Source organism: Plodia interpunctella, chromosome 24 (assembly GCF_027563975.2).
Source record: "Plodia interpunctella isolate USDA-ARS_2022_Savannah chromosome 24, ilPloInte3.2, whole genome shotgun sequence".
Classification (NCBI taxonomy): Eukaryota; Metazoa; Arthropoda; class Insecta; order Lepidoptera; family Pyralidae; genus Plodia; species Plodia interpunctella.
The window spans coordinates 4,140,975-4,157,588 of NC_071317.1; the positions used below are offsets into that span (position 1 = coordinate 4,140,975).

The 16,614-nt window shown below is 35.5% G+C and overlaps 1 protein-coding gene across 1 annotated transcript; it reads left to right on the forward strand.

The window, feature by feature from the left end:
• Nucleotides 1-13,309: 13,309 nt before the first annotated feature.
• LOC128680577 (fumarate hydratase, mitochondrial-like) lies at nucleotides 13,310-15,228 on the forward strand. The gene has a single exon (XM_053763816.1). It carries the CDS (start codon nucleotides 13,368-13,370, stop codon nucleotides 14,868-14,870), a length of 1,503 nt encoding a protein of 500 aa, XP_053619791.1. The 5' UTR covers nucleotides 13,310-13,367; the 3' UTR covers nucleotides 14,871-15,228.
• The last annotated feature ends 1,386 nt before the right edge of the window (nucleotides 15,229-16,614 follow it).

The window sequence follows — 16,614 nt, forward strand, 5'->3', positions numbered from 1 at the left end:
AATTACAGATCGAACGACACGAGCAAACATACGTACAATGATTTAATAATATCTGAAAAAATTAAATACCCGATTGAGAAATTCAAATTATTGTTTCAACTAAAAATGAAGTACGTACATCGATTATTATTAAAGTCAAAATTTCAGATTTAATGCCACGTTAATAATATGCGTTTCAATGGTGTGATAACGAAAGATGCCGAAGACTGTACGAAATAAATAGAAAAAGTAGAAAAGCAGAATTCGCCGAGAAAACGCTCAGATGAGAGTAATAATTGAAAGCTATTCTATTTCTGAGAATGGCTTCCAAAAATTGAGGATGCTTTGCTATCCGAGCTTTTTACAGTCGATGTCCAGGAACATTTCGTAAACCTGCGGAGCGGAAAAGGAAATAATAAGTTTAGGTCAAACATCATTTTGTGACTGTAGCATACGGCAAGGTCACGTGCCCCATCCTTGAACCTAACTACAATATCACTGATGCTCCACCGCTAACTAACTAAGCGAAACTCGTTTACGCGGTTCGCTCTGTACAAAAAATAATTTAACCTTACAAACAGAAATAAAATGCCCACGCATTCCAGAAGCTAAGACGAAGGATGTCCCTAGAAGGAAGTATAATATTTTCTTTGGAAACAAGTCATAATGTTGATACAGAAAAGGCCAGAAAATATTGCCACAAGTGGGATGCCAGGCCCAAATATAGACCGTCGAATTTGAATAACATATTTATGATATAGAAATCAAAATAGAGATTCTAAGTTGGTATACGAATTGTAGGTTTGGCAAATGTTTGATAAGGTATATGAATGATATTGATAAAGATTTAGTGTAAATAAAAAAGGACCTTTATGAATTTCAATATAAGGACATAGTATTCACAGTCGTACTTTCGGGCAGACAAAGCCCGTCAGCGAAAGTTATACCTACATGAAGCTAGTCAAATTGGATCCTGTGGCATATCGAGGACTTGATATACCCTTAGGCTGCACCTTAGGGTGCAATAAACAATGCTGCAATCGTACCTTAAATTTTACATAATTATTGTATGTACCCTACATGTTTCAACTAAATTTAGACAAAACATTGTAATAAGCATTGTACGTCGAGTCCATCAAAGAAAGAAAGAAATAAATCGTTTTAAAGACAAAACACATAAAAATATTAGGTAAAAAATAGTAAGTACTTTTCTGCAGTCAACTTTCATGTTCTAAAACGAAAAGTACGCAATTTTGTCTAAAACGTGTCGGTGGCGCGCAGGTTAAATTCAACGGCAAACTGACTGGTGCAACTAAACCTAATTGTTTGGATTTTAAAAACCAAAGTTCGTCAAATATTTCGCTGTAGTCTATAACGAGCACAAAAATGGAAATGCGTCACATTTTAATTTACTAAGTCCTGTTTAAACATTTTTGGCCCACATTTAATGGGATGCTTGAGTCCACAGAAATATAATTTAAAATATTAGAATAAAAAGAAGAAAATTCTTGTCATCGAAAAGATGTTGATATTAGCAGGCGTTTGCTTATGGCTGTTTAAATTGAGGGTGAAGTTTGAGTACAGCCGACCGCACGTCAAGTCACCCTGCATGGATCTCCCTGCGACGGTAATAGCGATTAATTTACAATTAATTTTATGTGCTATCGACTGTACACAAAAGTTTAAATGTTTCGAAACATTTAAATGTGTTTACTCATTTTCAACCGACTTTGAAAAAATAAGCAGGTTATTGAAAATTACTTTGCACTTTTAATACATATATTTTATGACATAAAAATGTCGCATTTTTACATTACACAAGCTGCGGGGTCGGGGCTTCGCTCACGTGGGAATAGCGGGATAAAAGTATCATAGGTCACTCAAGAATAATAGCAGTACTTAGTGAAAGAATTTTGAAAATTGGGTGGCGCCGAAGACACACAAACTTACACACACTTCCACTTTATAATATTTGTTTTTAGGTTTTGTAAGCTGCATTCTGAATTTCCCTCCCAGCATTGATTTAGTAATTACTAACTGTAGCTTGCGGCAAAAAGTATGGACATAACGTGCTATATATCTATCTGTGCTCTCTCCACTATCTTCACGTCAAAGTAACGTCAATTCAATACCCCGTTCTAGTGATTTTTTCACATTATATTAGTACACGTGGATTGAATAATCCAATTTGAATAACACAATTAAATTAGATTATGCATAGACATAACTTTAGCTAAAACATGTGAGAATATCTCAAAGTGAGATTGATTCCCATTACAGATATCTCTTATTCACTTCGGTGAATAGTTGACCACTTTACTGATTTAAATCGCATTTAAATTTTACGTGAAAAGTTTAATTAAATTTCCGGTAAATGAAAATCATTTTATTATATTATCCGGGCAATTTCAATATTTAAGTATAAAACTTTACATTATTTTAATTACGTTAATTTATTTTTGTTGCAAATTCGTAATAATGAGATTTGTTGCAAATTCGTAATGATGATTATGACAATGTAATTTGATGTGGCTTACTGGACCAAATTAATATAATTTATCTGCCTTTTGGACACAAAAAGAACCACTCTTCCCAGAATATGTTGTAAAACGGATATACCTACACAGTACACACTACACCCGTATACTATGTGCAGGTGAACTTTGAAGCAGCTTGACTTGCAGACTTTCAGCCGTAAGACCGTAACTGAATGTGATCGGGGTCGTTATCAACACAGGTACATATTTTTTCATGCTAAGAATCAAACCCAGGACATCTAGATAGCAGACGGGCGTGGTGACCACACAGATATAAAAACATTACGGGTGACCCCGACGCCACGGAGGTCGTCAAATGATTGTACTGTACCTACACTAGAGTTTTATAACGCCATTAACGATTCCATTTAATATAGATCTCTTTCGCGTTACGATTATTTCATTTTTACGAGTTTCAAAACTGCAATATTGGATAGCCTTTCAATCTCGATTAGTAATCGATAGTTTATAGATATTTACGATATCATAAAAGTTGCAATATGCAAATTTTATGAAAGTGAATAAGCAATAACTTTTTTTTTTAGGTGACCTATAGGTAATTTAGCAGAGAGATTCGTGGACAATATCAAGTAGTATGGCGGGTATAGCTAGATGAATCCTCATCTCCCCGTAGCCATCCGGCTATGGGGAGTTATGGAGGACATGGCCTATGACGTATGAAGTGAGAACATTGATTAACAAAAAGAAAAAAAAATACGCGGCTGCAATGATGCTGTCAGAAATGGCGCCATCGCCATGATCTAGGTACATTTAGAATGCTGTTAGTAGTAAATAAGTCATTAAAGCAATCACTCATAAAACGCTTATGCTCAAAACCTGTCGTTCTCAGAGCGTTTAGACCGCTGCGGCCTCGCTGTCATTACGATCCATAAATTTTCTTGAGGAAGGAATCATTTTTCCAAAGCAATCATTCATAAAACTGATACTATCTCAGTACAGACTAATAATATTTAGATATTTTAAATGATTGGTTAGTAAAAATAATTTTTGTCTTTGTAAAAATTGTAATGAACGCGCGGCCCCCGCCGCCGCCGCCAAACTCTCTAGGAATCACCAATTATTCAATGCCTATTTCCACTACGGACAAAAGATAAAAAAATACATTGACAATACACTTCGCAACGAAAATTGATCGAAATTGAATCTAAGAACTGAATTAAGTTTAGGAAGTGTTAGGAACTTACATTTCGTATTGACAAAGTGATTGCGTTACACTGATCCTCGCAGTTTTTTATTTCTAATCCCGCATAGTTCGGTCAAAGCAACGTAAAATTTTCAATTTCCCGGCTCAGCGATGTAAGAAATTCGGGCTCGCACCCACTTGAGACCTGTTACTTTTACCCCGCAGCGTTGTGGTTTACACAAAACTCAACGTCCCGTAAACACTCCTACCGTTGTGGTGTAAACAAGTCAAACACATTTTTTTCGTGCTTTGAGACTTTTTGTCATGAATCTGCCTACGGGATCTACTACTAAAAAGGATGCAAACGCGTACACACTATCGTCACCGTCACGCTACGTTATATAATAGTGAAAACTGAAAAACACATACATAAGCTACATTAGATAATTGATTTTAGTACAGAGTACATATTATTATAATTTATCATTGTAATGTAATCACAAACCAGTGTAAAAATAATACACGGGTTTTGACGGCCATCGTTTTCAGTTTTATAAATCGTTGCAACTATAGAAAACTATAATATTTTTTAGGTTATACTAGTAAATAAATGAAATTGATCATGACGGAATCGGAATTAGAAAATCTAAGATTTTTATAACTGGAACTTTTTTTAAGTTCATCACAGGCGAATGGGTGCGAGGGTAAAACTACACTCACTATATTTTCAGTTTTTGCCAGTCAGAGTTACAAATGTTTGCTATATTTCGCCAGCGTATGGTTTGCTTTAAATGTGTAAGTGAGTCAGGCCGTGTGTCCACGGGATCTGTCTCACCGGATCCGTCATCCGATAAAAATCGGACCGTAGAATTGCAAATATATTGCCTTTTTATTGTGTAGTCCACTGTCATTCGTTAGAAGTTTTTTGACAACATTTGATGATTTAAATTGAGACAATGTAGACCTGAGTATAAATATTTTAAATATTATATTATATTGACAAAATTATCCTGTAAGGTTTTTTTTATCATTGGAAATTAAAAACCCTAGAATATTTCAGTAAGCATACTCAAACTCCTAGTAAACATGAAGCATTAGCTATGTCCAATTGAGTCTCTCATATCTAGCAATTTGTCGAGAAGGTCCCGCGCCCTGTAGGAAAAATGTGTCCTAGCAAAGTAATAAATGCGACAAAGCAACGCGATGCATTGTGGCTACATCCAACATGAGTGTTTACGTATTGCCTTTATTAAACTAAACCTTGATCTAACCGATAATAAACATGCTACACCTATCAAATCAAATCATTTATTCAGAAATTAGGCTTTCGCAGGCACTTTTTCATATCATATTCTAAATTAAATTATATTTATCAAAGCTTCAAATTACTAACATTTCGGAACGACCACTGCTGAGAAGAAATGCCGAAATTAAATGAGATATTAAATGAGATATATTAACCTTAACTTAAACATCCATCCATTCTAGCGGTTTTTCTGTCAGTCTTTCATGGCCAAACCGCTGGGCCGAGTTGAATGACATTTGGAATAGTTATAGCCATATCTATATAATCAAATAACTCGAGGTCGAACATAGGCTGCGGCGGGCGCACCTGCGGGCATCAACTAAACAAATGTATTTGCATCACGTGCGCTGTAATCTTTCGTAGCGACGCTCGCGTCACGCAGCGATCAATCACTCACTTAGGACGACGTCTCGAGCAAATCTGCAATTGAGGGAGATTCTCATATCCAACAATTTGTCTGGAATAATCCTCCGCGCCCTACAAGCTCCCTGTAGGAAAATATCCGCTAACTACCGTAATACATTGCTCTGATGTATGACCCTTTCCGCATTTACACATTTCATACTGAAGTATCTTTTATACCATATTTATATCTTTTCAAGCTTTTATTTGAATTGCAATATATGTATCTATATTATGTATTCATACTGCGTTGTTTATCACTACATAGTATAAAACAAAGTTGAAAGTCGTTTCCTATTTTATTTAGGGGAAGAACTCGTACATAGGGATGTACGAGTATCTTTTGATTATAAAAACTACTGATTTTGATACAAGTTTTTAAAGTAAGGTAATAATGATTCCTGAAAAAGGTTAGGGATTAGTTTAGTTTAGGACTTGTAGAAAATATATTGCCACTAGACGTAGTAGATAGTCGTAAAAGTCATGCCAGATGCCTTTAGGCGACTTGGGTAAAATCTAAAAGAAAAACCAACTAAGCATTTTCCAGTCGATTGACTGGAAGAGATCATGGGATAAGTCCGCCGTTGCTAGTCCTTTTCTGTTTCTTGTGTCACAAATACGAGTACACATGCAATAAACTTATATCAAACCATTCAAACAAACGATTTTGAAGCAGATATCTTGAACCGATTGAGATAGTTTGTTCTAAACTAAATAGAATTAATAAATAGAATTTAACAATTAAAACAACTGGCAAAGTTGGAAAACACTAGGCTTTCAGGCCAAATAAATATTAGTTTTATGTTACCGTTGATGTAACACAATTATGGTATACCTAGAAGGATAACGCGAAGATTATAACAATTACTATGTGTTTCCAGATTGTACTATATTTAGTTGCGATATCTTTTGTAACGTTACCACAATTTAAGCCATAAAAATATCAAAATGTATGATTGTTTTAATGTATACATTTTTTCTGTAATTTTTATGTGTACATAAATCTAAAAATATAACATCAAAAGTAGGTATCATTAAAACAAGAAAAGTAATGAAAAATGGTCTACTGCAATTCAATTAAAAACTGTTTAAACATGAAATAAATCGTCTAAATATGTTATAAAAAAAAAATATATATTTAATGCTGAACCTGGGCTTCGCGGCGTCACAGCCCCGTACATAACCGGGATAGTAGTGCCGTGTGCGTAGTGTGACTTTACATCTGACTATTGAGCTCACAGGCAGCTAACCAATAACAGTGCGATATTGTAACGCAACGACAACCACACGGCAATGTCATTGGTTCACTGCGTCTCACTTCGAATCGATTCGATGATGAGAAGTGAAATGCTAACCCGCACTAACCCCTCTGTACTATCTACATTTTGTACTGGAATAGAATATTGAACGTTCGGCAGCCATCAGAACAGTATTTACTTAATTGAACAACCAGATAGTTGATAGTGTTCCGAGTACCTCAATAAGTTGTGCGTTACGGACGGCTTACATCAGTGAATCTATGTAATGCTGTGTCAATGGCATTATTTAGTTAAAATGTATTCGGTAGTGTACTTATCAAGCTGGTTTACTCGCGATTTCGTCAGCGTAGAATATTTACTTCTGACAGCGATAGCTAATTTATTAGTTTTTGCTTGGTCAAACTTTTAATAATACAGTCTTTTGGGGGTTGATATTTGAAAAAAAGTTGCCTATTTTTGAACTGTAACCAAACCTTTAACACAAAATCGCCATTATAAATTATTGTCTCTTTCTTGTGTGAGCGAAATTGAATATAAGACTATAGCTGTCCCTGTTTGCGTTAACACGTGGTGTAAGAGCTCAGTGTGCAATGGATAAGTCGTGATCGATTTCAACTTTAATAGATTTTTCCTTCTTATAAAATAGAAATGTCAAGACAAGAGTCCCAACCTATTCCCATTGAAAGTCCTCTAGTACAAAACCTTGCACCGCTAATTTACGCGATAACTAAGTTAAATCGACGTCTGTCTGCAGTGCAGTGGGAATTGCAACTAACGCCAATTCTGAACTTGCACTTCTTGGTTGTAATTACTTAACTGCAGCACCATTTAACTATTCCACATGTGCAATAATAAGTTTAGTACTATTGTGCTTTGAAACAGCACACCCAAAAATTGTTCATGTTAGGCGGCCGGCCGTAAAGTCAGCTGGATCTTCCAAATTTTTAGATATATTTTTACGTTAGCATTGCGACCTTAAAATAACCGGCAATACGCGGGGGTCAGAGGGAGAGAAAAATATTACATAATATATATTTATGAATTATCTTTTAATTATAATTTAATTTAGATTTCAAACCACAAACATAAAATTAAGTTATGTTTGTGGTTTGAAATCTAAATTAAGTTATGTTCGAACTAGATTTCGATCAACAACAGTTCAGCCGCTTGGTCAGGGGTATGAAATAACTAACTCTTTTTGACCCTTGACGATGCACGTTTTTTTTTACATCAATCTTTTTTTCTATATGTAGTAGAGTTTCAATAAAAAAGATAAGATTTAAAAGTAAATAAAATTCAAACAATGTCCATTCCCATTATTCTTTAAAATTGAACAACTTTTTTACTGAATAACCTCGCGATTCCAATCGCTGGTGTGTTTTTGTAATAGATGCCTATTGTTGTCGTGAAATATGAAATATTCAGTACGAAAATACAAAGATCGTGAACAAGCGATTTATCGGAACGGCGACGTCATCCACAAAATTATAATGAAACGGCAGCAAAATTTACACGAAAAACATTATTTCGGTGTTGCCATATAATCTGCCCGGTCATGTGTTAAAAGCGTCACGCCATTCAGTTTAGCCCACTTTGACAGTGATTAATTAAGATTCCTATTTTATTTCGATGATTAGAATTTTAGAATCGTATCAGGAATGACGGAGGGATATTATTTTAACCTGGAATTTATCGCAATCTCTTTAAGTATCTATTCCTATTAGGTGTGCTATACCAGAGTGATTTTTAGCCTTGAAATTGACGTTCGAAATGCAAACAGGTACCTACCTAATTAGTGAACAAAAAATATTACATGTTTTATTTGGGCAAAGGTCGCAAACTTTAATTATTGAGCAGTACTTAAAATAATTTTAAACCACCAAGACAATTTCGTCTTAATAAATTCAGAATTAAAGACCTATGATAAATCCAATTAGCACTTAATTGTTTTTCCCGAAATCTCTCGAGAAAACAACGTCAGCCGTCAGCTAAATGAATATTAATCCACATCATGTCACACAAGCGAACTTCATCTTATCAATCTAAGTTCCAAACTCCAGATTATTGTGTCGAGGGCCTCTGCAAGTGACGTGGAGTGTCCCTCAACTTCTATTCTAAAATGGTACAACTCAAAATTTGTTAAGTTTAATTTGTTTAGTAAATATAAACATCTCATCCGCACAATTTATACCTTTCTATTATAAGACAACAAACTAAGAGAAGCACGACCACTCTGCGCGACGACATCAAAGCTAATCGAATGTCTAAAACGTAACGGCTACCAAACAAGATTCGAATCCAACTATCATTCAACTGTTTCATTTAATCAGTTCCGGTTCCGCTATCTGAACTGACAACTGAATATTTTTCTGTCACATGTCAGTGTGATTTTTCATGTTATGTATGAAATCGGATATATTTAAAATTTTATTTTTCATGTACATACCATACTTATCGAAAATTTTGCATTTTTGACTTATGAGAGTTGTAAATTGGCTGATGCGAATTTATCAGCTATGTTTATATTAGATTGTCGCTTGCATTCGTTGTAGAGTGGTGTCTCAACTTGCTAGGGTGCTCGAACTTGCCTCTTCATGTTTAATCAACACCAGGGAACCAGTGTCGTCGGTTGCTCGATGATTTTTTACAAAATTCGCTTTTCTAAATCGTCTTTAGCATTAATAATAAAGCTAAACTATTACTACGCTATTTTTATCAATCAATTTACTTTGCGACTTTCGTGGCCTTTACGATGAGATTTTCGAATTCATCAATACAATGTTTTTAAAAATAAAAATGTGTTTTACCAACGCCATTAGTCATCGTAGTGTAGGTTTCCTCAGAATGTTTTCCTTCACTAGAAACAAGTAGGTAATGGTCTAATCTATGAACTGTAGTGATTAAATCCTACAGTAACATGTTCAGGAGAAACACGTATACCGGTATCTGTTTGATCCCTTTGTTAAGAGGCATTAATTTTGGCTGCTGTTTGCATTACTTTAAGGAATGGGTCGATGCTTAGAATTCGTAATAAAAACTAATAGAAATGACATGTGACACGGTGATCTGCGAATTAAACAGCGGGCGATTTCAGACACAAAAATGTGATGATGACTCTTTTTTTGAATCGTCCTTACCTTTTCAGAAACAGCGCTGAAATGTCAATTGAAAAATATTTCGTATTTAACAATGTTTTTGAACTGAAATTATATTCGACTGGATAAGTTCTTTTGATGCCAACCCCCTTTTGGAATCTCACTCCAAAGGGATTTGATAACTAGTCATAAAACTTCACTGTCAAGCAAAGTCTGCAACAATGTTATCCCTAGTTTATAAGCGTCATAGCTAACAATAAAACTGATAATTATCACACTCTAATGACAAAAAATAGGAATCTTACGGCTATTTTGATACGATATTTTGACGTTTCCAAGAGTGTCAGAATAAGGATTAAAGTAAGGCAAGTGACACTTCTATTATATTCCGAATTCTAAGGGGCAATGGAATCTGCAGTATTAACCTTATTCGGCCAATACACGACTGTTGGGTTTACTGTTATTAGTTTGGCAGATACAAAGATATTCAGTTCGGATACATCCATAGATCGGCATGTCCAATTAATTGATATAGTTTGCACATTATAACTAAGCATTGGCAAGTAAATTCGTAACTACTTTGATGGTATTCCTCGAAATTTCTCGAATATATTCTTCTTCTTCGCGTGTCGATGGCAAATCTACAATGCTCTATTGGGTGCCACCCAAATATGTTCTTGCCAGAACCGAGCCACTTCGATGGCTTCATCGGAAACTGCCATTAATTCAGCCCTAGTACAGGTTTTAGGGCACTCGGGACTCGAATATTTTGACGACCTCGGTGGCGCATTGGTAATGTACTTGCCTCTGAACCGAGAGGTCCCAGGTACGATTCCCGGTCAGGTCATGATGGAAAATAATCTGTTTCTGATTGGCCCGGGTCTTGGATGTTTATCTATATATGTATTTGTTGTAAAATATAGTATCGTTGAGTTAGTATACCAAGTTAACACAAGTTAACTTACTTTGGGGCTAGCACAATCTGTGTGATTTATTTAGTTATTTATATATTGCAATTTCAACTCGGTGAAAATCACATTATATTATCACAACTGATTCCCGTATACGTAAGTAGTTCCCTTGCTAAACTAGGCGATGTATAACCTAAATTATCGATATTTTGCCCGTCCCTATGCTGTGTCGCGTCTCGGTTGAAATTAATTACAAACTCATTTCCATTAGCTATAGGTTAAAACCCTTCTGAAACTAAGATAAGTGTCACAGTTTTAAAAACCACTTATCTACCAAGCTGCAAACTAAAACTTCATGTGGAGCTGGATAAAGCCAAATTTTTAAAAGGTTTCTTGATGGAAGATTTTTAAGCGGTGGTGGTGATGTTCTAATGATTAGGAAGTGAGTGGTGGGAAAGTTCCAGGTTCGATTCCTACTCGTGTCACGCAAGTTTGTATACCAATCTGACAGATGAAAACTACTTGAAGGAAACCATCGTGGTGAAATCTGCACTCTAGCTGATAAAATCATCTGGCATGTGGAATGGAGAATATTAGCAAGATAATAAAGATCATTTGTGTATCTATTTCTCCCGTTGTACAGTCAATAGCGCATCAACCTACCCAAAATATATAAATATAACCTTAACTGCACCCTTATTGCAAACTCTTCGCTATTACCTCGCCATAGAATCATGCAGTGTAACTTGACGTGCTGTTGACTGTACGATGAAAGTTTTGTATTTATTTAGAGAAATGAAACTTAATATTGATAGATTTATTTAGAATAAGTTCTTTAAATAAAATGATAAACCTAAATTTGCTGTTCAAAATACAGACAAAATGAAATTTTCTATATCAACCATTTGATTGTAGAATTTTTATTTAAAATCTTTTTAAATATCCTCGCTCTTGTTTCGTTTCTTGAAAGCAAATCATTATGTAGCCTATAGGGAAATCAGTCTGTGTATTTGGATACATTGGTATCTCATTTGTCAGTAATATTTTTTCTACTTTTGCCGGCCCCTAATTAAGAGTCCGTAAAAGTTCACTTTTTTTTGTCAATTTTGATTTACGTGTTTAACACATATTAGATTTAATTACCTTAGTTTGTGAATTGTTTTGCTTTATCTTTTACTCACAAAATTGAATCAAAATAAAATAATTTATTCAGAAATTAGGTCTTCACAGGCACTTTTTCACGTCATATTCTAAATTAAATGATGTTTATCAAAGCTACAAACTACTAGCATTTCGGAACGACCACTGCTGAGAAGAAATTCCGAAAGAACTGTTCCGATTCAAACAGTGTTGGTCCCTATTATGCCAGAAGGGCTTACCATTTTTTAAATATAAATTTATGTATAATTTTTTATCAGCAATATAACAATGTAAGTAAAATATACATAAAATAAATATGTGTAAACTTGTTTTTAGGTTTATAAATGTACTTATCCTTTATATCATAATCAACAAAAAACTGAAATAAATCTCTTCATTGTGGAATGATGCAAATTACTAACTTTTCAGACGGCAACAGTAAATTCATTGAAGCCAAAACGTAAAACGTAGCTGAAATTTAACATAATTCAAAATAATATTCATCTTAAATGGAAATATGGATCGTTGCTCCAATCCAAATAAGTTTTTTACGAAAATGTCATTTATTTAGCTTGACACAAGTTTGTGTCATATATGATATTTTCATAAAATTGTATTATCCCCGCGACGATGTCTGTAATGTGCAACTGTAATGTCGTCGCGGTATTACAATTACATAAATATTTAAATACTAAATAAAATACTTTATGTGTAAAATGCGATAGTGACAAAACATATTTAGCATAAAGCATGCTTTAACTTATATGAATAAGAGGGTACGAATATGCGATAGAAACTAAAATTTGCACAGATCTCAAAGCCCTGATGACATACTGCGCAAATAAAGGAGATGAATGTATTGAGTCATTCATTTCAAGTCACTTCATTTTAATATCAATTTAGAATGACAACGCCACTATTTGCATTTCGGGAGCTGAAAATTGCTGCAAGGACCCGTTCATATTGAAGCGTTTCGTACCCACTATAAAAGTTCTTCTTCATGGTCGTAATGACCACGACCCTCAGCCATGAAGAATACTCCTCATGGCTGAGGGTCATGGTCATTACGTGGAATGAAACACACACAACAACTTTCTTGGCATTATTAATGGAGGGGTTGCCATTGCCTTCTCCATTTCACACACAAGTTAATAATAATGAACCAGTGTGCAGGTTTCCTCACGATATTTTCCTTCACCAGAAACAAGTGGTGGTCGGTGAGTAAAAGTACCCGGTGTTAAAATTTTAATGAGGATTTTTCTCGTATTTTTTTAAAATTCTTTTACCGTAACAGTGTAATTGTAACAATGTAGTGTGACAGTTTTATTACATGAATACAAAAGTACTTAGTTGTAGGCATTTTAATTTTATCAATTTAAAACAGAAATTATGGATAGGATATACCATAATATTAAATATTAAATTGCTCCATAAATTTACACCAAAATAGAGTAAATTCTGGTTCAAAAAAACCTTTATGGCAGGTTAGTTCGACATTTTCATATGTCGAGGTGACTTCAATCAATATATCAATGACATATAATGTCGAAAAAGTGTTTTTTAGCGTACAATAATTTCATAACATTTTGTAGCTATGTTTGGTTCTTCATTATACAAAACATCGTCTGTGTTAATCAGACGCGGAAACAATCTCTGGTGCTTCATTAGACCAGGTAGAAGGAAATTTTCTATCACAAATGTCAATCAGAGGAAAGAAAAGGACACTTTTGGTGAACTGGACGTGCCCGATGATAGACTATACGGCGCTCAGACCGTCAGGTCTGTCATGAACTTCCCCATCGGCGGCATCGCAGAACGTATGCCATATCCAGTGATCGTCGCTTTTGGCATATTGAAGAAGGCGGCCGCTAAAGTAAACATTGAATTCGGTCTCGATAAGAAAATTGCCGAAGCTATCATGCAGGCGTGCGATGATGTCATCTCCGGCAAGCTGTACAACGAGGGTCACTTCCCTCTGGTCATCTGGCAGACGGGCTCCGGCACGCAGTCCAACATGAACACAAACGAAGTTATCTCCAACCGAGCTATTCAGATCCTTGGTGGGAAGCTCGGCAGCAAGGACCCTGTCCACCCAAATGATCACGTGAACAAATCCCAGAGCTCAAACGACACTTATCCTACAGCTATGCACATAGCCGTAGCTATGGAGCTGAGAGACCGATTAATGCCTGGCCTGGTCTGCCTGAGAGACACGTTGAAAAATAAATCGAAAGAGTTCGAGAAAATCATCAAGATCGGCCGAACACATCTCATGGACGCCGTGCCCTTGACTCTCGGACAAGAGTTCAGTGCCTATACGACACAACTGGATTTCGGCATTCAGCGGGTGTGTGCTACGCTTCCAAGGCTACACTACTTGGCACTGGGCGGCACTGCCGTCGGTACCGGCCTGAACACAAGAATTGGTTTCGCGGAGAAATGCGCTGCAGAGATAGCTAATCTCACAGGCATTCCCTTCGAAACTGCGCCTAACAAGTTTGAAGGGCTGGCCTGTCATGACTGTATGGTTGAAGTCTCCGGGGCTCTGAACACCATTGCTGTATCACTTATGAAGATTGCCAATGACATCCGCTTGCTGGCCTCTGGACCTAGATGTGGGCTTGCCGAACTACTGCTACCTGAGAATGAACCTGGATCCTCTATCATGCCGGGGAAGGTGAACCCTACGCAGTGTGAATCACTAACAATGATTGCTGCGCAGGTGATGGGAAACCATGTGGCGTGTACAATCGGTGGCAGTAATGGTCACTTTGAGCTGAACGTGTTCAAACCGATGATGGTGGCTAACGTTCTCCACTCTATCACACTTATTGGCGATGGATGTCGATCTTTCAACAAAAACTGTGCAGTGGGCATTCAAGCTAACACGAAACAGATAGAAAAGATCATGCGAGAGTCTCTTATGCTGGTAACTGCCCTCAACCCGCATATTGGATATGATAAAGCTGCTCAAATTGCGAAGACAGCACATAAAGAAGGCGGCAACCTTAAGGACACGGCAATCAAACTTGGTATTTTAACAGCGGAACAATTCGACGAGTGGGTCAAGCCAGAAAACATGTTGGGGCCAAAGTAACACTGGCGTCGCAAAGCTATTGAGTTTTAGGTGTAAATATTACTGAGTCGACTTCAAGAGGTATGTATCAAAAGTTTAAATGATATAGCAATAGAACAATAACGGCTTTTCGAAAGATTTCAAGAAAACGTATGACAACAGCGATTTAAACGGGGCGGTTAAGAAGTTTTGGTCCAAATTATAGTATTTCGCCCGTATGGTCCCGGTCTGTTTCTCCCTGAAAGGGACAAAATACCTATAATTATGATGTCATTAAAATGATTGTAACAAATGTTTAATGCTTGATATTTAATTTTAATTAGTACGAATTTTTAGGGATACATTATATTATATCTCTTCAAAATAAATATAAATTTTATTATTATTTGGTGCAATTATTAATTTTGTGTTATAGTGATTGGTGACATAGACTTGTGATCGATATTCATTGACTTGGAGTAGCGTATTTCGAGCAAGATAGTGTAACTTAGGCATTATAAAGTACTAGCTTTTGCCCACAACTTCTTATGTGAGTAAAAATACGTTTCCCGTGGGAATTTAGGGATAAAAGTACCCCAGGTATGTACTATTCCAGGTTATAATATTTACCTATACTATCAAGTAGTTAATGTGATTGAGTAACAAATATCCTTCAACCTTTTCCGTGATATAGTGGAAAAGATATAAATTTTCTTTAGTTAGGTTATTACTATATTTAACTACTACGTGTGAACGCGGTATTAGAAGGTAGTTTCATGCAGATTTCAGAGACAGACTTTAATTATGCACCCAGTTATAATAACGAGCATAATATACCTTTGTGTTGCTTCAAAGCAGCAGTTTAACACATTTCCAACATTTAAAATATTAAACTTAATCTTATTGCTTTAAAACGATTTCTGTGCCGTGGCCTTATTAGATGCTTTGTTTGCATGCACCCGAGAGTAAAGTGTGGGTTTGCATTTACTACTCACTATCCTGTAGATTCGCACTATACTAACTAACCAATCACAATGCGCCATTGGGACGCGATGTCATCCACACCGCAATGTGATTGATTAGTTGCGTCTCACTGCGAATCGCCTCGATATAGTGAGCGTTCGCCCTCCATTGCTAAGTCAAACACGAAATTTTTTATACAAATTGCTTAACTATTCAACTACAGTAGTAGTCCGTATCAGCCAAATGGTTGAACCGTTTTTGGTGTAAATTGACACACGCGTTTTTTCCCTTTTGTGATCTATTGATAACACCTACTTCGGAGACGGGGGGTTTCTTTTTAATTTTGTTTTTATATTATTTCACAATTTTATGTGTTGGTATTGGAAACCTGTTCAATTTTTTTTAAATCAGTATTAAAATATTTACGCATTGAATGAATGAATGAATATTTTTTATTGCATAAAATGTGGTACATACAATGGTGGAAAAAATCAGTAGCGTTTCACACATTTAGTCATTTCTGATGTGCAACGGACTTTGTCATAATAATTAAAAATTAAATTTAAATTAAATTAGCATTGACTAATAAATTACAAAATATCAAGTCATTTTCTCAAATATTCCTTGACACTATATCAGCATTTATTTACCAACAAACTGTATAAACTTCTCTTAAATAATTTGAGATTCGTTATATTTTTAATGTCTCGTGGTAAATTATTGAAAATTCTTATAGCCATGGCATAACAATTAGAACTAAACATAGTTATTTTCATCGAAGGTATCAACAATATTTTAGAATTTCTTCTAGTATATTTACTTG